We start from the raw sequence: 25000 nt of genomic DNA, 5'->3' as shown, positions 1-25000 counted from the left end.
TCCTAATTAGTAGAGTGAGAGGGTTGGAATAGACAGCCTTTGAGGTCTATCCCCGTCTAAGACTATAAATTATAGGCAAGTCACCAACATGCATCCTTGAAAAGAATTCTCACATTGATCTAGTCACCCCATCTCCCTCATTCTGTTCAATGCAAAATTATTTACATACATATTTTATTCTCCCTGTCCTGTAAACTGGGGACAGGGACTGTGTGATCATTCACCTCAAGAGAAACCCTATGATATAATGGGAAGGTTTCTGAACCTGTAGTTAGAGAAACCTGGGTTCCAATCTTATCACTGATGCTTACTAAATGTATGATCTGGATAAGTCACTAACCTCCCTGAGTCTTAATTTCCTGGCCTGTAAAATGGGGCTAATGATATCTGTAATGTAGTGGAGAGAGGGATCTTAAGGCTAACGATAGAATCAGAAAGTCCTGGATTCCAGTCCTTTTTTTCTTGACATACACTAGCTGTGTAAATATAGGCAAGTGCCTTGGCCCCTCAGGGCAACTGTCTTTAAAACTGTACATTACAGACAAGTTGCCAAAATAAGTGGAGGGAATCTCCACACTGGAAGCTTCCTTCCCTCCTCAGTGAAAATGACAAGTCCAAACTTTACCTCATCATGGTTTATGATAATAAACTGCATCTTATACAGGGCTTTTTTTTTTTTTAAACCCTCACCTTCCATCTTGGAATCAATACTATGTATTGGCTCCAAGATAGAAGAGTGGTAAGGACTAAGCAATGGGTGTTAAGCGACTTGCCCAGGGTCACACAGCTAGGAAGTGTCTCAGGCCAAATTTGAACCCAGGACCTCCCATCTCTGGGCCTGGCTCTCAATCCACTGAGCCACCTAGTTGCCCCCTACAGGGCTTTACTTGAGATCTGTTCTCTCATTTGCTACTCACAACATCCTTCTGAGGTGGGTTCTATTGTCATGTCCATTTTACAGATGAGGAAACTGAGGCAGAGGTTAAATGACATGTCCAGGGGTTACAAAGCTAGTTGCCATGGTGGGATTCAAACTCAAGTCTTCCTGAATCCAAGTTCTGCACTAATACTAAAGAAAGCTTTTGTGGAGATTGCGGGGAGATTTCAATATATACCATTTCCTATCTATTTGCAAGCCCTTTCCTTTAAGTACCTGGAAAGTTATGGCCACTAGAGCCTCCTGGATAGAGGGAAGACAAAGGACCCTTCTTCCTCCCTCTGGGATCCCCATAGCTCTTACCCACAAAATTCACATGGACTCTCTCCTTTCCCCCCATCATAAGGTCCCAATTCTTCCCAACTTCCATGTCAGAGTTTCTAGGACAGCAGACACCTGTGCTGGGGACTGGAAGTTAGACACAGACCCCGGGCTGGAGCCCAGCTGGTCTGTGGTCTTCGTGAGGGTAGCAAGGCGACCCACTGGCTCCAGCCTGGAGGTCAGAAATCTGAATCACAAAGTGGAGGGAAAAGCCGAAGGTGCCCTAACCCTTTCCATTATAACCTAGTAGATACCCGAGACACAGATGTGGGAAAGCAACTCACAGGGGACTGTCAAGGGTTGTTATCATTCTGCCCATTTCTCTTCCCTCTCAATGCTTTTAAGAGCTCTGGCCTGGGAATCAGGAGGCCTGGGTTCTCATCTGGGCTCTGACATGCACTGATGGGACTTTCTTTTTTTGTGTTGTCCCACCCATTCGAATGGGAGCTCTTCGGGGTCACGGAACCGTCTTTTGCCTCTTTGTATCTTTGTTTAGTGTATATATACACATTATATATATATGCATATATATATATATATACATACACATTATATATATATATTTGTATTTGTTTATTGCAGTGCCTAATAAATGTTTCTTGACTGAGCTTGAACTCTTCTCTTTGAGCATCAATGTCCACATCTCTAAACGGTCTAGAGCACTAGATGGTCTCCAAGGGTCCATCCAGATCTCTTTTCTCGGCTCTGTATTCTAATCCTGACAATTTGTGTTAATAATAACTGACACTATAATATAATAATAATAATAGCCGGCATGATAATTTGCAAAAACACTTCATATACAGTGCCTCATTTAACCCTTGTGATGACCCTGTAGTCAGGTGTTAATTATTATCCCCATTTTACAGTTCAGGAAACTGAGTCAGAGAGTGGTTAAGTGGTCAAGACAACATAGTATTAAGTATCTAACGTGTGACTCAAACCCAGGTCTTAGTAACTCCAAGTCTGTCCAACATTCTTCTCCTTAGGATCCTTTCATCTGTCACTCTCTGTTTTAAGTTCGTTTTCAGCTTTGATGTTCTATGTTCTAAAATTCCTCCTAGTTTTTATATTCTCTGTTCTAAGGTCCTTTTCAGCACTGATGCTCTATGTCCCGAGCACTCTCCCAGCTTTGATATTTTCTATTCTAAAGTCTTTTTCAGCTCTGACATTCCATGTTCTGAAGTTCCTCCCAGCTTTGATATTCTCTATTCTAAAGTCTTTTGCGGCACTAATGTTCCATGTCCTGAAGTTCCTCCCAGCACTGATATTCTCTTTCTAAGGCCCTTCTCAGCTCTGATGTTCTATGTTCTGGGATCCTTTCTCCCAGCCCTGATGTCCCTCCCAGCTCCGACCCTCTACGTCCTGAGGTCCCTCCATCTGAACCCGTAAGAGAGGACGGTCATCCTCGTGCCGCCCTGCCTCTTTCCTAGGGTCACCGCGAGGACCGGTGAGCGAAGGGGAGCGAAAGCGCCTTTGAATCTACAACTCAACATACTTCCAGCCAAACAGGAGGCAGGCTTGTCAAATTCCAGGCCAGGTGAACAAAACTAAGCAGCGGGCTCGGCGCCGTTCGGCGGTGAAGCCCTTGCCCTGCCCCTTCCATTCTCTCCTTTGGCTGTGGCAGAAAGCCTCAGAGGACGGACAAAGCCTTGCTCCCGCACGCGCACCGAGAAGGGCGCCAATGGGCCTCCTTTTAAAAGGACGTCACTGCAGTCTTTTTTTTGTTTTTGTTTTTGTTTTTTTGCTAACAGATGGAATTCCCTAATGATACTTTACTTCAGCTAATATTAAAAACAACATGCATGTCCCAAGCACTCCGCTGACAACTGGGTGGTGGGGGGAGGACTCCCCAAGGGACTGGGCAACAGAGGGAAGCTGGCCCAGCACTGGACTCTTGCCACAGACAATCCATCAAGCAGAAAATAATAACAGTTCTCATTTCGACAGCACTTTACAGTTCACAGAACATGTTCTTCCACAACAACCCTGGGAGATAGAGAGACTGCGTTAGTAGCCCCATTTTACAGATGTAGAAACTGAGGCTCAGACGAGACACAAAGCGAAGCTTTGGCGGTTTCACCTTATTATGCTCAACAGAGGACAGAACTAAGACCATTTAGAGCAGTGGTTCCCAAACTTTTTTGGCCTACCGCCCCCTTTCCAGAAAAAATATTACTTAGCCCCCTGGAAATTAATTTTTAAAAATTTTAATAGCAATTAATAGGAAAGATAAATGCACCTGTGGCCATCACCGCCTCCCTGGATCGCTGCAGCATCCACCAGGGGGCGGTGGCACCCACTTTGGGAATCACTGATTTAGAGGAATGAGAAACAACAGCAGCTAATATTTAAATGGTACTTTGAAGTTTGCAAAGGGCTTTACATATATCAACTCATCTGATTCTCACAATAGCACTATGAGGTAGGTGCTACGATTGTCCCCATTTTACAGATGAGGAAACTGAGGGTCAGAGAAGTTAAGTGACTTGGCCAGAGACCTCAAGACATTGAATGTCAGAGCTAAAAAGGACTTTAGAACAGAGAATATCAAAATTGGGAGGGAAGGATCTTGGGATATAGAATGTCAGAGCTAAAAGGAATCTTAAAACAGAGAATATCAAATGGTATCACAGATAGGATTCAAACTCAGGTTCTTTTTGATTCCAAGTCTAGTTTAATCCTTTATGCCAGTGATGGGCAAACTACAGCCTTCGGGCCAGATGCAGTCCCCTGAAATGTTCTATCCATCCTGGGACATTATTCCTAATCTGACCACTATAATAAGTAGGATACAACACAAGAAACTTCCAAAGAGTTGCCTTAGAAACAGACTGACAGAGGAGCATTGCCTTTCCTTTGGCCCCTCTTTAAAAAGTTGGCCCATCACTGCTTTATGCTATCCTTTATCCTTTGCCTCAATAGTAGATGTTCTTTACCTAAAGTCTGCAAATATTTAAAAAAGATATCTGTTTTAATATAATTGGTTTCCTTTGTAATTTTATGTATTTTATTTTATTTCTTTAAAAGTACTCTTCTGGGGGCAGCTAGGTGGCTCTGGATTGAGAACCAGGCCTAGAAATTCAAGGTCCTGGGGTTTAGGCCACTTTCTAGCTGTGTGACCCTGGGCCAGTCATTTAACTCCCATTGCCTAGTCCTTACCGCTCTTCTGCCTTGGAACCAATCCACATTATTGATTCTGAGACTTAAGGTAAGGGTTTAAAAAAAGCACTATTCCGAAAAGGGTCTACAAGTTTCACTAGACCATCAAAGGGGGACACACACACAAAAGTAAAAAAAAAGAAGAAGAAAAAACTCTAGTTTATAGGGGAAAAGACTTCAGCTCAACAAAAGAACTTAATCAGAACTGTCAGACAACTGAGTGGACTGCCTTGGGAGGTAGTAAGTCTTCCATCACTAAAGTGTGCAAGGAGGGCTGGATGACCATTTGTTGGGTTTAACATAGAAGAGATTCTTACGTCAGAGACCTCTAAGTTTCCCATGAATCTAAGATTCTAAGATATGCTAAACCATGCCGAGAAAATGAAACTCCCAAAGTCCTTCCCTTCTCCCACCCCCAAGCCACCTCAGACCTGGCCCTTTACATACTCCGCCTCTGCCTTTTCCCCTTCAGTCCTCGGTTACTGCCAGCAAGATGCATCCAGCTCAGAATGAGGGCCACCACCAACAGTCCAAGCCGCATAGTCACTCCCCAGCTCCTGGCCCCCCGAAAGGCAGCGTGGTCTGGGGGCACCTAGCTCCAGCTAGTGGCTGCAGGGCTGGGTCAGCGAGGTGGGTCCCAGGTCTGGACCATAGCCCACAGCCACCATAATCTCAGTGGGTGATGGAGGAGGGCAGGGGAGGTGCAGCTCTGCTGTCAGCCCCATAGGGAATTCAGAAATTCTTTCCCCACCTTGGAGGCTTAGGGAGAGGTGGAAAGAGAGGCACTGTCACATCCAAGGACAGCTGCTTATAATTTCTGTTGGAACATTAAGGCACGTCACACCTAAATGGAACCTGAAAGGAAAAGGGGAAAAGGAGGCATTTAATCAATCAATCAATCAATCAATTAAGCATTATTAAGCCCTCTCAAATCCCCCTGCCTCTGACTTATTCTTTCCCTGAACCAAAGTCTTTCCTTTCCTTTCCTTTCCTTTCCTTTCCTTTCCTTTCCTTTCCTTTCCTNTAGTGGCATATTGGGACAGGGACTGAAATGTTTTGTACAGGGAACTCTCAGCGGAGTTTTTCTACCAAAGTAGTTCAGCAACTTCTTTGTAACTTACTGTCCTTTCCTTTCCTTTCCTTTCCTTTCCTTTCCTTTCCTTTCCCTTCCTGTCATTTCCTTTCCTTTCCTTTCCCTTCCTGTCATTTCCTTTCCTGTCATTTCCTTTCCTTTCCCTTCCCTTCCTGTCATTTCCTTTCCTATCATTTCCTTTCCTGTCATTTCCTTTCCTGTCATTTCCTTTCCTGTCCTTTTCTTTCCTTTCCTTTCCTTTTCTCCTCCCTCCTCTTTTCTCTTCCTTTCCTTTTCTTTTAAAAAACTCACCTTCTATTTTAGTATCAATTCTAGACAGAAGAATGGCAAGAACTAGGCAATGGGGGTTGAATGGCTTGCCCAGGGTCACACAACTAGGAAGTATCTGAGGGCAGGTCTGATGCTCCATCCACTGTGCTACCCAGCTGCTCCTAGAATCTTGGTATTTTCTTAGGAATACTTGGCATCTTATGGGCACAGGAACCAAAGTTGCTAATATTCCTAGAAGCATGGGCTTGGGAGGAGTTGTACAAATCAGTTTGTTCCTGTCTCAGAGCAGCTCGGGCCCTCCTTCACACCAGACTACTGAACATTCTGAGACATAAGAGAGATCTGGGAGCCCCATTGCTCCCCTGACCTGTTGTGACTCTAAGAAAGATATCAACAACTTGAAACAACTTGAATGCAGAAAAGGGATACTCTGGAGGGTGAGACTGGAGACCGTACTCTGCAAGGATTCCTGGAAAGAATTGCTGGTATTTAGCTTAGAGAACAGTATTAGCAAACATTTACTTTGTGCCAGTTACTGTGCTAAGTGCTGGAGATATTTTTTACAAAAAGGAAAAACAGAAAAACAGTTCCTGTCCTCAGGGAGATTACATTCTAATGGACAAGATACACATATGTAGGCTTGTACAACATAGATGCAGAGTAGAGAAAAAATAAATTGAGAGATGAAAGCACTAGTAGCTGGGGAGCCTGGGAAGTCAATCATTCTTCATCTGCCAGGTTCTAGAAATAGAAATTCAGAAAACAAATAATTCCTATTCACAAGGACTTTGCTTTTTTTTTTTTTTTTAACCCTTAGTCTTAGTATCAATTCTAAGACAGAAGAGTGACAAGGACTAGTCAATGGAGGTCTAGTGACTTGTCCAGGGTCACACAACTAGGAAGTGTCTGAGGTCAAATTTGAATTTGGGTCTTCTTGACTCCAGACAGGCCTGGCACTCTATCCATTGTGCTATCTAATCATCCCAAGGACTTGCCATTCTAGTGGGTGACACAAACAACAAAATAAATAAATAAATAAATATATGTGTGCATGTATGTGTGTGTACATGTCTGTCTAGAATAAATTAAAAGGTTAGTAAATACGACTTTATACAAAGTAGTTGAATATAGTAGTTTGAGGAAGAAGTTGGGGACATCAGGAAGACTTCATGTAGAGGGTAGTCTTTGAGCTTGATCTTTTTTCTTTTTATTTTTAAGTTCCTACCTTCTGCCTTATAATCAACACTGAGCATTGGTTCCAAGGCAGAAGACTGGTAGGGTGGTAGGCAATTGGAGTTAAGTGACTTGCCCAGGGTCATACATCTAAGAAATGTCTGAGGACAAATTTGAACTCAGGACCTCCCATCTCTAGGCCTCTTCAATCCACTGAGCCACCAAGCTGATCCTGAGTTTTATCTTAACTGAAGAGAAAGGGCAGCTCAGTGACTCACTGGATAGAGAGCCAGGCCTAAAGACAGGAGGTCCTGAGTTCAAATGTGGCCTCAGACATTTCCTAGCCATTTAACCCTGGGCAAATCATTTAATCCCCATTCCTTGGTCCTTATCTTCTGCCTTGGAACCAGCATTCAGTATTGATTCTGCAACAGAAAGTAAGGGTTTAAAAAAAAAAAAGGAAGAAGAAGACTTGGGTGGAAATAAAAAAAGGAAATGCCTTTCAACCAGTGCAAAGGCAAGGAGGTAAGAGATGGGAGTGTCTTGTGTGAGAAGCAGAGAAAGGCCATTTTAGTTGGGTTGAAAGGTGGAAGGGAAGGCTGGGAAGAAAGGTTGGGGTGAGGCTGTATAGGGCTTTTAAAGTCAATCAGGGGAATTTATAGTTTATCCAAGAGGCAATGGGAAGCCAGTAGAGTTGTTGGAGCAGGGGGGAAGGAACCCTTTGCGCTTAGGGGAAAATGACTGTAGAGGCACGGTACTGGTTGGACTGGACAGGTGAGAGACTTGAGGCAGGGAGACTGATCTGGAAGCTGTTGAAATGGTCCAGGACAGAAGTGATGACCACGGCGGGGGAAGCAGAAAGAAGGAGTCAGATGAGAAAGATGGTGCAGATCTAGGAATGACAAGACTTGCTAACAGATCGGCTATGTGGGTTGGGGCAGAGAGGAGATGAGGATAATGTCAAGGTCACGAACCTGGCAGAATGGGAAAGAGGGTGGTGTTTTTGACAGAAAAAGGGGAGTTTGGAAAAAGGAAGGGCTTAAGGGGAAAGAGGATGAGTTCAATTTTGAACATGTGGAGTTTGAGATGGCTCTGGAACATCTAGTTTGCAGTTGGTGTCGAAGAACTGAAAGGAAGAGAACGGGGCTGGATCAGTGCCTCTCGGAGTCACTTTAGCATAGAGATGACAGTTAAATTCATTGGAGATGGGGCAGGTAGGTGGCTCAGTGGATGGAAAGCCAGGAGGTCCTGGGTTCAAATCTGGCCTCAGATACTTCCCAGCTCTATGACCCTGGGCAAATTGCCTACCACTCTGCCTTGGAACCAACATATAGTATTGATTCTAAGACGGAAGGCAAGGGTTAAAAAAAAAAGAAAAAAAGAACAGGGGAGAAATGATTATGTTTGAAGGTGCTTGAGAAAGCTAGAGATTCTAAAAGGTGGATGGGGAGGTAGCAGAGCATTCTAGGTATGAAATCCTAAGAATAAACTTTCTAACAATCAGAGCTGAGCAACTATGAAGTGGACTGCCCCATAAAAACAGCAATTAGCATCTGGATAGTAATTGAAGGTTTGCGAAGCACTTTATATGCATTAACTCATTTGGACCTCATGGACCTCTCTAGGAAGGGGATGTAATTATTATGATCACTTCCATTTTACAGGGGAGGAAACTGAGGCTCAAAAAAGTTAAGGGACTTACTCAGGGTTACACAAACTAGTATGTATCTGAGTTGGAATTTGAACCGAATAAGTCCCAATTGATATCCACTATGCTTTCCATTTGAATTCTTTTTGACTTTATGAGGAAGGTGCTATTAAAAAAAAAAAAAACCCTACTTTCTGTGTCAGTACCAACTCTGAAACAGAAGGGCAAGAGCCAGACAAATGGGGTTGAATGACTTGCCCAAGGTCACCCAGTTAGGAAGTGTCTGAAGTCACATCTGAAGCCAGGCCCTCCCAACTCCAGGTGCCCTTGTAGATGCTATTATAAAACTCTATCTTACAGATGAAGAAACCAAGGCTCAGAAAACTCATGGAATTTGTCCAAAGTTACCCTGTTTAGTGCTACATGAAATTGAAACCCAAGTTCTCCTGATTCCAAGTCCAGAGCTCTTTCTACTATACCTTGAGGCATTTCAAAAAGAATGAGCTCCCCGTCACTGGAGGTGTTCAGGCAGATTCTGGAACTACCTCTCCTCTTCCCCCAGCCCCATTCCCTCTCCAGTCAGAGCTACCGACAGACAATCCTTCGGCTATCAGTAGAGGGCGAACCTGTTTGCCCAAAGCTGGGATTCTAAGCCTTCACCTTTCCTTGAGGTCCTTGTTCTCTAGCCCTGTGGGCATTGGTTGGATTCTGTCCCTCTCTCGGGGCTGGGCAGGGAGGAGAGAAGGGAGACTTCCTGGGGGCACAGAAACTTCTGACACAGCAGGGCGGGCGGCCACTGCCATTGTGCCGGAATAAAAGAGGCAGCAGGCGCCACTCAGGCCAACGACACAGAAAATTAGGCTAATCCCCCCTGGCAGCTTTGCTGGCCAGAGTGACCCAGACAGCCCTGAGTCCATCCCCTTCCTCTCCCATCAGCCCCCCCTCCCACCATCCCACCCAGCAGAGCCTAGGGATGGGAGTCCAGGGCATCCACAGAGCAGAGGCTATGTTATCCCGGAAGTTCGATTATGTAGACTCTGAGCCCATCCTGGGAACATAACCCTTTCCATACACATTCATTCACACGCATTCTTTCATACTTAATCACGTTCCCTTCTGCCCATTCTTCCCCTAAAGTCCTCCTCTGATGCCTCATTGGGTCACCGAGGGGACCGTGGCTTCTCGAAGGGTAACAAAACAAAACAAAACATCAAAACAACCCTTTTTTAAGGGGAAAGTCTCACCCTGAATAAGCATGAGAGGTTGGCCAGGCTGCTCCGACTTTAGAATCAGAGCTCTGACCATTATACCAACTGGCTCCTCAATCAAGTGACAGTAAAGGCCTTAGCAAAACTTAAAGGGCTCCAGAAATGTGAGCTGCTGTGGCGGGGGTTCCTACCATCCATCTGACCTGTTCCCCAAAGAGGGAAACCAGAAGAAAAGGAGACTTGCCATCTCTGTCTTTGTCTTTGCATAGGGCTGGAATATGCTCGCTCCCCTTCCTTCCTTCCTTCCTTCCTTCCTTCCTTCCTTCCTTCCTTCCTTCCTTCCTTTTTTTCCTCTTTCTCTCTTAAAAAAAATCCACTGGTTTCTGTGGGTTTTTACCCAGCTTGCACACTCACAAAATTAAATCCCATGATCCCATTGCTGAGAGGCAGTCTCACACAGTAGGAGATAGAGAGCTGATCCTGAAGTCAGGAGGACCTGGGTTCAAATTCTGCCTCTGTTTTATATAGCTATAAGAGGCGAGGAAAGTCCCCTTCTCTCTCTCCATGCCCCAGGCTAGCCAAGACCTTATGTCCAAGTGAGAATGGAGATCCTTCAGTAGTAAGACTCAGAAACATCGTATTTATGCTTAAACTCTTGTCTCCTTCAGGGAACATATTTGAATATATTTAAAGCATTTATATACTTTAAGATTACAAAATATTCTCTCTTTCAATAGATAGATAGATAGCAGGATTTCTAGATAATCATGTTTGATCATCATTGCAACACTATGAGATAGGTGCCATGATGGTCCTCATTTTGTAGAGGAAAAAACCGAGGCTGAAAAAGGTTGAGTGACTTGTCCAGGGTCACACAGCTAATGGATATATTTCTTTTAAATCTAGTATTCTTTCCTGGGTAGCCATCTCCTGAATCCCTGGACCCTGAGCTCTCCAAGCTGGCCTGGAATAGCTAGGTCTTGCTGAGTCTAGGGAGCCTGACTTCTCTGACAGCTCCCTCAGAAAAGTCTGCCCCTCCCTGAGATGGACCCCTCCTTCCCCAGAGCCTCCTCACATCAGCCCAGAAAGATAAAAAAGGTCCAGCAGGAAGATCAGGGCACCTCCCCTGGCCTCTAGCCCTTTTCCTCCTAAACTCCCCCAATCGTCCCCTCACTGCCTGCCCTGAGACACCCAGATTGACCATCCCCCAAGCTCCCCTTTACAATCGGCTCTCCTATCCTCTGGTTTCCCAGAGCCCACCAGGGGAGGAGATAAATCATTATCTAGCTGGAAGTTCAGGACCTCCTTCCCCTCCTCACCCAAGACCCTCCACCCCACCCCCACCCAAGCTTTGAAGGCTACCCACAAGCTCAAGTGGTTAAGCTGCCTGGGAAGAGTGTTTATGTGAAGCTGAGGGATCTCGCCTGGCATTTCAGCAGAAGCCTGCAGGGAATCCTCAGTCACCCCTAAAGGCCTCCTTCAACCCCATGAGGCTCCTTTGAATTACTCCCCCAGTGATACCCCTATTACCTGCCAATGAGCCAACGTCCCACTCAATCTCCCCAAGGAGCTCTTTTCTATCCTCAACCCCACCTCCCTCCAGGTTTTCCCAGTCTTTATCCTGCCCGATGCTCTCACCACTTCTCTCTCCAAAGAAGTCCATCTCTAGTCATTACAGTAGCACAGAAGATAAGAATTGGAAGGGGCCTGGAGCATGCCTAGTTCTCACCCTGATAGTCAGATGCATAAGTCATTTTTTTTCGGGGTGGGGGGAGGTTCGTCATAATTGTAGGGATAAAGGTAAAAGCCCAGTCATGTACGGGAGAGAGTGATAGGGTCCTGAACCCTTGGTCGGGGATGGGATGGATCCTTGTTGCTTAGAATTAAATCTAGCAGGGACTTTCTAGCCCAGCCGTTTTCATTTTTACAACTGAGGAGGTTAAGAGAGGATAAGAGGTTCACACAGCAAATTAGTAGAGCCGGTGCTAGGGTCCAGGACTCCTGGTTCCTTTCCCCCTAACTGTAAGCCATCTGGCAGAAAGACTTCAACGTATCCACCATCCTCCAGGCCACTAGTCTGTAATCTCAAAGATGCCGCAAACCCAGGATATTCAGAAGGACACTTAGTCCCACTGAGTACATCCTCAGAAAGGAAGGACTGGGCGCCCCAACTTTCTTGTAAGTTACCCGATTTCCCTAAGATCGCCAGCAGATGGGTACTAGGGAGCCAGTCAGCCAACATGTATCTATTAAGCATTTCATTAAGCACTAGCAGTGGGGATTCAAGTTAAGGCAGTGACGGAGAACAAGTCAGTGACTTAGAAGTCTGGGCTCTCTACAGAGAAGGGTCTGGGGCCCTGGTCTTATGGACTGGGTCCTGCTGGGCAGGTTGAGTGAGTAGAGACAGACAGGGCAGTTTCTCAAAGGCCTTTTCTGCATGGGCTGCACTGGCTTAGGAGCAGGAGGATCAGAGAGGAAGAAAGGAGGAAGAAAGTTGGTGATTGGGGAGTGGGGGGGTGGGACAGTCACTTCTTAACAATATTCCAGTATTGGTGAAGATGGGGAAAGGGAAAAGGTCAATGAATAAAAAGGTATCAATAGCCAAGGCCCTCCAAGGCCCCCAAATTCCACTTTGCGTGACACTGCACTGTAAATATGACTTCTCATTGGAGGGCTTCTGGTGATGGTGTTGCCAAAGGGCCTCACCTGTTCTTAATCTTCCTAGGATGAGAGAGTCCTCCAACCCCAGTTTCCCTCCTCTCTTCCTTTCCTCCTGTGAAATGCCATCTTCAGAAGAAGGAAGAGGCACCAGAATAGGGGTTCCACTTGACTCCCATCCCAAAATGCAAGGAAGGGGTGTTAGCTAGAGATTGTTACCTAGAATATAGGCATGGGGTTGATGGATGGAAAAGAGGGAGATCCAGCTAAGGGGTATGACAAGGGAGAAGGGGACACAGCTGTAGGGTTGTGGCTTGGTGAAAAGGGACACAGCTGGGGGCACTGTGGTCAGGGAGAAGGTAGCTAGGGCTTAAGTGGAGAGAAGAGGGGAGGGGAGGGACACAGCTGGGGAAGGGGCATGGCTGAAATAACTTTCACTCTCTTGTTTGCAAATTCAATCAGGATAAATTGGTGCTTGGGAGCCTGATACAAACAGAAAATGTAAACCATCCCCATTCTCCCCCACCCCTCCCTCACTTACTCCTTGGGGGATGGGGGCTGTGCATTGGGGAGAGGTTTGAAGCCTAATCCCATCACTGGCCCAGCCTGAGCTGATGTATTATACCTCGGCAGACTGGTAGGGGGTGGGGGAAAGGGGCTGCAGGGGGCAGCCCTAATGTAAACCTGACCTGTGGGAGATTTGTGTCTCCCTCAGATAGAGCTGAGCCAGATGCTAGGGGACCCAGAAGGTGAGGAGAGGCCCCTCCCATGGGGGTGAGGGGAGAGGAAGTGGAGTGCAAGGCAAATAAAATCTTTCCAACCCTCATGGGCCCTCCCCAAGCCCAGAGTCAACCCAGGTCACTTTCTACCCAAGCAGACTTATGTGAAGCCCCCTCCCCCCTTCAGGCAAGGGCCAGGAGAAGCAGTCCCTTGGGATCTAAGTGGCCACAATGCAGCAAAAGAGAAGCCCAAGAGACTTAGTTTAAGTCCCTGTTTGGGGTTTATCTCTACCCCATTCCCCTACCAGGCTTCAGCTCATTTCAGTCTGCATCCCTGGCCCCCCAAGTATGGGGGGAGGGGAAGGTGGGAAGGAGAGGGAAGATGATGATGGGAGGAGGCGAGAAGAATAGTAAATTGTCCTCCTACTCCCTGACTCCAGTCTTTTCTAGCTCTCAGCTCTGGCCACACAGCAATTGCCCTCTGAACAGTACTAGGACAGGGGCCAGAAGAAAGTGAAGGATGGGCATGGGGGTAGCATGGGAATAGAGGCTTTGGCGGCGGGTGGAGGGCTTGGGGGGGGTGAAGAGACCCTGGAATGGGGAGACAGAGGCCTTTGGGATAGGGAATTCCTTCACCTGGGTCCCTTGGCTGTCCTCCTTATCACTGCTTCAGACCCATCGGGCAGGTGCTGGAAATAAACGAGGTTCCTCTACCACCTGCCCCCTCCCCTTATTACTCCCCCTACCCAAAGGGAGAGGCCGATCTGTCCAGTCTCAGGCTCCCAAGCGGTCTGGTCCACAAGGGTGGAGGCTCTCTTGGCGGGAGGGGGTGCCAAGCCCTGGTCCCTCCACCCTCCCCCACCCAATTTCAGGTAGAATCAGGATCTCTGCTCTCAGTCCCAGGCAGGACCGAGATGTCGGCGTCTTTACCTCGGCTGGTTTCGCGATGCCCCAAATCCGACTATGCTTGGGCCCCAGCTATCCTTCCCTGTCCGGTCCGAAGCAGTCCTGAAGGCAGGGACAGGGGCCGGGAGGGGGCGAGGGGCGCTGCCGGCCAGCCCCGTGCGCCCAGCCTCCCGCGCCCCCTCTCCTCCGCTCGGCTAGGCTCAGCTCCTCCCGCTCCCAAATTGCTCAATCTGCAGGCAAGGGAACTGAGCCGAAGGCTCACCCTCTCCCCGGCTGGTGCCCCACCCCTCTTTTCGGTCCTTTGGCACCTCCCCTAACTCCCACCCGGCCCCGCCCCGCCCCGGGCTCTGTTTGGATCTTTCGCTCCCCTTCTCAAGCTGTCGTCTCTCGGAGAGAAACCGTGCCTTTATCTCGCTCTTTCTGCCCTTCTCTCCGTGCGTCTCTGGCAGCGTGGGGCTTCCCGGCTGTGCCTTTCCTTCGGCCTCTAGAGGAGCGGCTGGCTGTCTGACTTTCGGTCTCGTCTCCCAGGCGGTTTCTATCTTTCTCAATCTCTTTATCCCCTCCCTCGCAACTTCCAGTGAAAGTGTCTGTGTCTGTGGCCTGTCTCGGTCTCTTCTGTTTCTGTCCCCTGGAGCTTCAGACTCATTGTGGGGCTACTTCTCTCTGCTCCCACCAGAGTGGGAATCCCCAACCCTCCTGCCCTCTCCAGCCTCATTCCCTTCTCATCCCCCAGATTCTCGGAGCAGGCCATTCCAGAATTCCTCAGCCCCCTCCCCAAAGTGGGGCGGGGGAGGGGCGGGAGGAAGCCCAGGGAGTTTGTCGTGGTGGTCCAGGGGAGAGGACTTGGTCTAGAGTAGATATACACAAGAGAGCTTGCATACAGTTAAGCATTTGATAAATGCTTGTGAATTGGAGACGCTATGCTGTGAGGCGAACGCTAGCCTGGGAGACCGACCTAACTTTGCTGTACCCGTGTGACAGTGGACAAATCCCTTCCCCTTTCAGAGCCTCAGTTTCCCCTTTCTGTAAAATGAGAGGCTGAACTAGAGGATTTCTAATTACCCTGCCAGCTCTCACATTTTGTGTTCTATGATTCATGCCTAGTTTGAACACAGAGACACTCTTAAATGTTCTTGCTTAGTTTTCGCCCACCGAGTCACACCCTGTTGAATGCCGACCCAACTTGGGGAAACCACGGGCTGAGAATTAGAACACTGAGCTCCTCTGTGATCCTTTGTTTCTTCTGGAAGGGATCTTGAAGATCATCTAATGATCCAGTGCCTATATTTTGACAGGTGGAGAAACTGAGGATTCCAAAGGGGAGTTGCTGCCCAAGGACACACAAGGAGTTAGCATTAGTTAAGTATCTAAGTTCAGTTAGTGCAGAAATGGTACCTTAGAGGCTAGTCCCCTTTCTACAGGTTCCTTGAAGAACCCATATCAAGTCTTGGTTCTAGGGAAATAAAGAGATCTCAAAGAAATTTGGCCTGGGATTTGGGGACTCTCATGTCCTTTCATTAATGACATGAATCCCAAGGACTTAGGAATGGTGTCTCCAACCCATCAACCTTGTCAATAAAGATGTTCTAGGAGGCCGACTGACTGTCATAGGCACACATACACTCTCACAGATAGCATTGCACGATGGGAAAAACTCTACCTTTGAAGTCACATCCTATCTGCAACTACTACCTGCATGACCTTGGGCAAATCAGTTAAGTCCTTCAGGACTTAACTTGCTCACCTAGAAAATTTTAGAATTGAATGAGTTCTAACTTTAAATATATGATCCAAAGTCTAGATCTAGGTGAAGGAAGCTGTGTGCTTCATTACTCCCAGAAGAAGATCGAGGCTTGAAGCTTGGTTTCATGGTTTACTACCGCTAAGTAATACTATTTTGGTAAAATTCAATTTGATTAAAGAACAATTAAGGGTCCGATATGTCCAGTCACTTAATCTCTAGGCCTATTTCTTCATCTGTAAAACAAAGGGGTTAGATTATGAGATTGTTTCCATACCTAAATATTTTGATATGACAAGGATTAAGGACTGGTACAGTCGGCATGGAAATACCATGATCTTCAGGGTGAAATTGAGCTATCCCCACTAAGGACTGAACAAAGAAAGCTGGGCTGAAATTTCATCCAGGATGATCAAAGATCTAGAGCTGGAAGGGACCTTGAGGTCATCTAGTCTAACTCCCTCATTTTATAGATGAGGATACAAAAAGATTAATTGACTTACCCAAGGTCACACAGGTAATAAGAGAGCCAGACTTCAAACTCAGTTTCTGTGACTCTAAATTCAGCATTCTTTTTATTTACTGCACCAGAATTTAGGTTAGACTGACAGGGGTGGGTGTGGTTCACAGAAATAACTAGCAGATGAAGGTTGTGGAATCTATCCCTGATTAACAAGAGAGAAAGAATAAAGCTTGTCTCTGTAGGTGGATGTGGGGGTCTGGGAGTAGAGTACAGACCAGTCCTTTACCCTTTCTGGGTCTCAGTTTTATCCATCGTCAAAATAAAGTGGTTGAAAAACACAATCTCTAAGATTTCCTTCCAACTCTAAATATTCTAAGCTTATGCCTCTGCTGGGATTCAGAGGGATGGCTAGAATGACCTTTAGAGAATCATAATGATGTCCAGACGGTAGCAGGGATGGAGAACTATGACCCTTTGAAATGTGGGCGAGAATGTCCTTGCTTTGAGATGGACAGCTGAGAACAAAATGTCCCATAGTGTGGGCTCTGTCTAGCAGAGGGGTAATAAAGAGGAGGGAGAAGAGGAGCAGCCTTTTCTATGGGAGGGGGAAGCACCACTCTGGCTCCCTCTCTCTTTCCCCCCTCCTCACCCAACCACTGCTTTGCCCTGCAGGGCTCTCCTTGCATCTTCTTGGCTTCTGCATCTCTCTGGCCGCTGGCCCCGATCCCTGTGCTAATCAAATAGCCCCAAATGCCGAAAACTCAAATGTTTATTTTATTTTATTTTTTTACACACTTGCATAACTCCCCCAATAAGCCAAGCCAGGCACTGGGGGTTTGGATTTGTTTTATTTTGTCGCATTTTTTTAGAAAGGAAGAAGAAAGAAAGGCAGGCCAAACACCCAACCCATAAAGCTGTCCCAGGCCAGGCTCTGGGCTCCAGACTCTGGTTTCTCAGCTGAACGGAAGGTTTACAGCAGGGCTCAGCCTGGGTCTGGGCTATAGATTCTCCCTACCATGAGTCACTACTGGTTGTGGGAATGATCAGAAAGGGAAAAGGGCCAGGTGAAAGTCCCCATTGGGAGTGAAGCTACCAGCCAGTCTAGCCCCTGGCTCCTGGGGCACAGAAAGTCAATCCATGTAAAGTTTCTCTTCCCCAGAGGCCCTGCCATGTTATGGTGGTAGGGGGGTAAGGGGAAAGGGGGAGCAGTGCTGGGTGGGAGGCAAGCAGAATTTTGGACCTTGCCTTGTGGGCTCTTTTCTCAACTAACTTGGGCATGAGCCCCCTAGACCTTTCTGAAAACTGACCTCCTGAGGACTGACTCCAGGCCAGTGGATAGAGTACTTGACTTTGCAAACAAGAAAGAAGGCAGAAGACCCAAGTTCACATTCTTTCTCAGATACTTTTTTGCTGCATGAACCTGACAAATCATTCAAGTTCTTGGTCCCTATATCTCTAAAATGATGATAATTATAGTATCTGATTGATACAGATATTGCCAAACATTGAAAGAAATTGAGTCAGTTTGGTAGCTCAGTGGCTAGAAAGTCAGGCCTGGAGGCAGGAGGTCCTGGGTTCCAATTTGACCTCAGACACCTCTTAGATGTGTGACCCTGGGCAAGTCACTTAACCCCCATTGCCTAGCCCTTACAACTTTTCTTCTGCCTTGGAAATAATTCTTCATATCAATTTTAAGACAAAAGATAAGGGTTTAAAAAAAATCAAAAGAAATTGTACATTAAGTATTTTGTAATACTTAAAGTTTTTTATAAATGCTATTGTTATTGTTATTCTTCTTCTTCTTCTGTGATCCTACTAACCTCAAACATCAGTGACAGTCCTCCTTGTCTTATCATAGGGCTGATCAACCAGCAGAAGGCTATGAGAAATGTTATTGGACACAGACTTACTTCTTCTTCTCTCTTGTTCCCCACAATCCCTGGCTGCCTGTTTACTAAGCCCAATCCCATTGAAATAGAGAATTTTCTGAGAAGTGACACCAGGCAGCTATGTGGCAGAGAATGTTAGGCCTGGAGTAAGAAAGATTCATCAGACTTCGAACCCAGCTTCAGATAACTTACTAACTCTGTGACTCTGGGCAAGTCACTTAACCCTGTTTGCCTCGGTTTCCTCATCTATAAAATGAACTGGAGAAAAAAAATGGTGAACCATTCTAGCATCTTTGCCAGGAAAATCTCAAATGGACAATCCAGAAAGATGGAGAATTCTATCCACTTCAATTCTGCATGGCATTGTGGAGAGTGTACTGGTCTTGGAGTTGGAAAGTCCCGTGCTCAAATCTGTCCCAGATACTAGCTTCATAACTGGGCAAATCACTTAACCTCTGTTTGCCTTAGTTAATCATCTTTGGAGATGACAGACAAATCAACGGAAGTCACATGATTATCTCAATAGATGCAGAAAAAGCCTTTGACAAAATACAACCCATTCCTATTGAAAACACTAGAAAGTATAGGAATGAAAGTGTTTCCCCCCCCAAATAATAAACAGTATTTATTTAAAACCATCAGCAAGTATCATCTGCAATGAGGATAAGCTAGAAGTCTTCCCAATAAGATCAGGAGTGAAACAAGGATACCCATTATCACCTCTATTATTTAATGTTATATTAGAAACGCTAGCGATAGCAATTAGAGAAGGAAAAGAAATTGAAGGGATTAAAATAGGCAATGAGGAGACTAAGCTATCACTCTTTGCCGATGATATGATGGTCTACTTAAAGAACCCCAGAAAATCAATGAAAAGATTACTGGAAATAATTAATAACTTTAGCAAAGTTGCAGGGTACAAGGAGATGACAGAGACAACTCCTCTTAGGCTCTCTTCTCTTTAGGATCTCTGGTGCTGATTAACCATCTCCAGGTTGCAGGGTCTCCCTCCCTCTGAGAAAGCTTGAACTGGGGGCTCTCCCTCCCTAACCCTCCCTTTCCTTTGTCCCCATTGCCCAGGATGAAAACATGTTTCCCCTCCCCTCTAGTGAGTGCGTAGCCCCCATCATCTCCTAGACCAAAGCCACAGTCTGAGTGATCTCTATTACATAGTGGAAAGGGCAAGAATTTGATCTAACGTGTATTAAGTGCCTATAATATGCAAGGAATTATGGCTTAGTAGAGAGAGAGAGCTGTCCTTGGAATCAGGAAAACCTGGGTTTTACACGTGTGATTATGTGATTCTAGCCAGGTCACAACCTCTCCGGAACCCCAGACACCATAAACTCCACATCTGTATTTATAGAGGAAGCCATTCACCAGGAATGACTTGTTGTTATTGTTTTCCACTAGAGTTTTAAAGTATCAGCCACTCCAAGTATATACGTGACTCAGGTTGATAAATGCCAGGCCTGGATTGGGTTCAAATCTGGCCTCAAACATTTCCTAGCTATGTGACCCTGGGCAAGTCACTTAACCTCAGTTATCTAGCCCTTGCCCTTCTTAGAATTTTTACTGACAGAAAGTAGGGTTTGTTTGTTTTTTTAAGGGCTTTACCCCTAATCCAGCCTCTTTCAGATCCCTGTTTTCCACCTCTCATTTCAGGTCAAGAGGCTTCTGATTCCTCCCACCCCAACCAGAGGCAGTTCAGCCTTCATTTCAGAGTGAGGCCGCCTAATTCTCTCTATTCTCACAGCCATGCATCCCAGGATGTTTAGGAGGCAGGAGGAGAGAGAAGAAAGCAGCAGGGTCCAGAGGCTGCCAGGTCTGGGACAGAACACCCTACCTCACTTACTCCCTGAGGACAGGAGGCAGGCACTATTTAAGAGCGTGCCTTTAAATGGCCAGCAAGCTGGGGAGCTGGGAAAGGGTCATCTGGGAGAGGGAAGGAGGACTGGCATTTTAAAGAAGCCGATCCTTCTGTCAGTCAGCTGTGATGGACAGGCGTAGCACATGTTTCCAATGAAGGTCCCACACCTGCATTCCCAGCCTGCCCTAATGGAGTTAGCCTTGTGGCCTCCCTCATTAACAAAGCCTTGGTGTAGCTCAGGTTTCTGGGTCCCAGTTCCTAGATGTAACCTGTGGGCTATCACTGGGGAGGGGAGGGAGAGATGGAGGCCCTTTTTCCAACACTGAACTGGGTAGAGGGAGGTTAGAGAGGGCAGGAGGATTCAGGAAACCTAACAGCTCTTAGGAACCTGACTTGAAAGGGCAACTTGTTCAACTCCTTGTCTCTAAATTTTGCTAGTGGAGGCATAATAACAACTACGGACACATCTAACTCCTGAAGCTTGGGAAAGTTCTTTATGCATACATATTACTTTTTCCATTGCTCAAAATGATCTTAGGAAGTAAGTGCTATAATTATAATGATCATCCTCCCCCATTTTACAGATGATTAAACTGAGGCTGGGAGAGATCACATCAATACCTGCCTAAGATTACATAGCTATTTAATGTTTGAAGTGGGAGTTCAACCAAGGTCACCTTGACCCTAAATCCAGCACTCTATCCAGTAGACCAGTGATGGCGAACCTTTTAGAACCTTTTAGAGACTGCATGCCGTGTCCTACCACCCCTTATCACCTTACCTCAGTCCAGGAGAGGGAGAAAGTGAGGGCAGTGGTCCAGGTGCTCTGCTCAGGGGAGAGAGTAAGCACTTCAATTGGGTTGTTGGGCAGAGGGGCTGGGAGGCATGGAGAGAGAGAAGGGAGCAGCTCTGCGGAGTCTCTCTGCCTTTCTAGTACTATCTCTGGTAGGTGGTACATGCTCACAGAGAGGACTCTGCATGCCATCTTCGGCATGTGTTCCATAGGTCTGCCACCATGGCACAAGACCATAGGGTCACTGTAGAATGGACTGCTGCTTAACGATGGGTTGGACTCTGCATGACTATGTCTGCTCTCTGCGGTACTTTCCAGTACTGAGTTTTAGCGTTTCTGCCAGGATGCCCTCCAAATGCTGGGAATGTGCCCCCCAATGTCCAAATTTGCCTCGATCAAATATCAGCAAGCGTTTCTGCATAGTAATTTTTAGACTTATTCTCAGAGCAACCCTGGCAGTGTATGGATACCTCCTTACACCATTATTTGTCCATTTCTTAACAGAACCATAAGTAGGAATTATTGCACCTTAGTCACCTTTGGATGGGTTGGGCTATGGCGGTACAAAAATCAACTCTAATGACTCCTTGCCTTTAGGGTAAAAATACCAACTCCTCTAGTTGAAATACTAAATATTGGTTGCAAGACAGAAGAGCAGTAAGAACTGAGCAATAGGGGTTAAGTGACTTGCCCAGGGTCAACATGATTAGGAACTATCTGAGGCCATATTTGAACCCAGGATTTCCTGACTCCAAGTCTGGCACTCTATCCACTGAGTCACCTACTTGCTCCTCTGATTGACTTTTAAAGCCTTTTACATTTCAACTCCAGGCTCATTGCATATGACCCTCTTCTATAGCCTTGATGTTCTGGAAAGCTTGCTGCTTCTACTATATGACCTTCTACTTCCTAGAATGCCTTTCCTTTTAGCCTCTACCTGGTAGAACCCCAAACCTATCCTAATCTTCTTGGCCTCTAACTACTCAATCTCTGAAATTATCTGGTATTTACTAAATCTGCATGCATACATACACACACAAACACACACACTATATTAGCTACATATTATTTATTACACATATATTGTATATATGTGGTAAATACATATATATATACATATATATATATACACATTCTATTTTTTATATTATCTGGTACCAGTGATATGTCATTCATTGTATCAATTGTGAACTGGGTGCATTGTTAAATGAGGGGGAATGCAAAGAGAAATAGGAATTATTATCATGTCATATCATATATTATGTTATGTTTTATTATATTATGTTATATTATATTATGCTATATTGTGTTATATTGGGTTATATTATATTAGGCAGTTACATGTTGAAGCAGATCAAGCACTGGACTTGGAGACAGGAAGACCTGACTTAAAATTTGACCTCAGACACTTAACTAGCCATGTGAACCTGGGAAAATCATTAAACTTCTATCTGTCTCAGTTTTCTCATCTGTAAAGTGGGAATGATAACTGTACCTGGGTTATTGTGAGGATAAAATAAGATAATATTTCTAAAGCTAATAAAGATAACATTTCTATTTTATAAACCTTAAAATGCTCTATAAATCCTAGATATTAGTGGGAAGAATAAATATCAATCAATAACCTTGTATTATATAAATGGATATAGATAGATATGTGTATCCGTTTGTGTGTGAATAACATTGTGAACAAATGTTACTCCTTGAGGGTACGGAATGTTTCATTTCTATTTCTGTATTTCTGTATCCCCATTGTCTAGCTCGGTGTCTTGCCCAGAGTAGATGCCTAAGAAATAAATGCTTAGGGGCAGCCAGGTGGCTCAGTGGATAGAAAGCCAGACCTAGAGATAGGAGGTCCTGGGTTCAAATCTGACCTCAGACGATTCCTAGCTGTATGACCCTGGGCAAGTCACTTAATCCCCATTGCCTAGTCTTTACCACTCTTTTACCTTAGAACCAATACACAGTATTATTGACTCTAAGGTAAGTGTTATTTAGAAAATAAAAATGAAAAAGAAATAAATGCTTGTTTATTGAACTGCATCCAGTTACAATGAGCACTTAAATAAATGCCTTGGTATTCCTGGTACCTAACACTGTGCCTAGTGCACAGTTCAAAATAAAGACCTATTGACTTATGATGAAGAATGCTATCCTCCCTCCGGAGAAAGAACCATTAGCGTCAGAATGCAGATCAATTATAGAATGCAGAGATTGTTTGGGTTTTTATTTTGGAGTTTTGGTTTTCTCTGACTATTCTCTCATGAAAATGAACAGTATAGAAATAGGTTTTGCATGATAATACACAGTAACTCAGATCTATTTGCTTGCCAGTTCCAGGAAGAGGGGAGAGAAGGGAAGGAGGGAGACGATTTGGATTGTATAACTTTGGAAAACTTATGTGGAAATTTGTTATCACGTGGAATTGATAAAATAAAATATCTTTGCCAAATAAATGCCCATTGAATGAACGGGCTGCCCATATAATCATTTAAGCACGTGGCAGCTCATTCTCACTCCACAGAGTCCAGCCTTTTCTCTACACTCTTTGGGGGGAAAAGTAGGCCCTGAGAGAAGAGGGCCATGATGATGAAGTGATATGGTGCAGCCTGGGCAAGGGCTACAAGCTGAGGCACTGGGGCCACAGGTGCTATGTGGCAGGTAGATCAGGGCAATGCGGTAGATGTGATTTACCTAGATTTGATTTCATTTGATTTGGGACTGGGTTTCCCTCTCTTGCCTGGTCTGGAAGTACAAGGGCCACTCACGGGCCCCAGCCCCACTACTGACTGAGGACAAAAGCTTTGACCTGTTCCATTTTTGAGCTGAGCCAATTTGTCCCTCCTTAGGTGTCCTGATATTGCCCCCACCCCAAGGGCTCACTATATTGATGCTAGACTTAAACTAAAAAGTCTAAAACAGAACGTATTATTTTTCCCTCTAAACCCTCTCCTTTCCCATGACTATGGAGGGCTACACTATCCTCTCAGTCCTTTGGGCTCACAACCTAGGACTCAGCCTGATTCCTCATTATCTCTCAACAACCCCCACCTCCTCCACCTTTGCTCCCTGCAATCGCCTTTTTTTAAAAACCCTCACCTTCTCTCTTAGAATCAATACTGTGTATTGGTGCCAAGACAGCAGAGCAGTAAGGGCTAGGCAATGGGGGTTAAGTGACTTGACCAGGGTCACACAGTTAGGAAGTGTCTGAGGCCAGATTTGGACCCAGGACCTCCCATCTCTAGGCCTGGCTCTTGATCCACTCATCTTCCCCCACAATCTACTTCTAGGGTCTATCTGAATAGGCTTCCCTTCTCTCCTCTGACATTGCTATCTTTCAAGTGTAGACCCTCATCGCCTCATGATTTGGACTCTTCAATAGATAGTTGCAGATCTACCTGCCTCAGGTCACTCCCTACTCCAATCCATTCTCCATACAACTGCTAAAGTGACTTTCCTAAAGCCCAGGTCCAACCACAGCACCCCCTTTCTCAATACACTCCGGTGGTTCCCTATTGCTTCTGGGATCAAATGCAAAATTTTCTGTTGGGCATTCAAAGCCTTTCACAACCTATTTCCCTCCTACCTCTCCGATTTTCTTACACTTCATTCCCCAATATACGTTCTTGGACCTGGTCACCCTGGCCTCCTGACTGTTCTAAGAACAAATGACTCCACCCCGCTTCAGGCATTTTCACCGGTTGTCCCCTGTATCTTGAATGCTCTCCCTCTTCAACTTTGCCTTTTGGCTCCTCTGGCTTTCTTTAAGTCCCAACTAAAATCTCATCTTTGACAGGAAATCTTTCCCAACATCTCTTCAAGGACCCATCTCTGTTAATTATTTCCTGTTCTAACTGTAAATAGTGCGCTTTGGATATATTTGTTTGTATATTCTGGTAGCCATTAGCTTGTAGGTTTCTTGAGGGCAGGGACTGTCTTTTGCCCCTTTAGCCCCAACACCTAGCACAGTGCCTGGCATATAGTAGGTACTTAATAAATGTTTATTGATTAATTGACTATGAATGGGCAATGGACCATCTTTTATCCATCTTAACTCAGAATTCTCCAACTCAGTTGATGCCCCAACCTCAGCCTCCCCCAATACAGGGATTATAATATAATATAATATAATATAATATAATATAATAT

General features: G+C 45.5%; 1 protein-coding gene across 1 annotated transcript in view; it reads right to left on the bottom strand.

Moving 5' to 3' along the window:
* RSPO1 (R-spondin 1) overlaps positions 1-14289 on the bottom strand; it is a 24221-nt gene extending 9932 nt beyond the window's left edge. Inside the window, exons 1-2 of the mRNA XM_044668779.1 lie at positions 14120-14289; positions 4868-5275 (exon numbers count right to left, since the gene is read on the bottom strand). Of these exons, the coding sequence (XP_044524714.1) occupies positions 4868-4961 (94 nt within the window). The 5' untranslated portion in view covers positions 4962-5275; positions 14120-14289. The remainder of the gene's footprint in view (positions 1-4867; positions 5276-14119) is intronic.
* Positions 14290-25000: the final 10711 nt, after the last annotated feature.

Source organism: Gracilinanus agilis, chromosome 3 (assembly GCF_016433145.1).
Source record: "Gracilinanus agilis isolate LMUSP501 chromosome 3, AgileGrace, whole genome shotgun sequence".
Classification (NCBI taxonomy): Eukaryota; Metazoa; Chordata; class Mammalia; order Didelphimorphia; family Didelphidae; genus Gracilinanus; species Gracilinanus agilis.
Note: the sequence above shows the minus strand (reverse complement) of the source record. Positions and strands in the feature narration are given on the sequence as shown.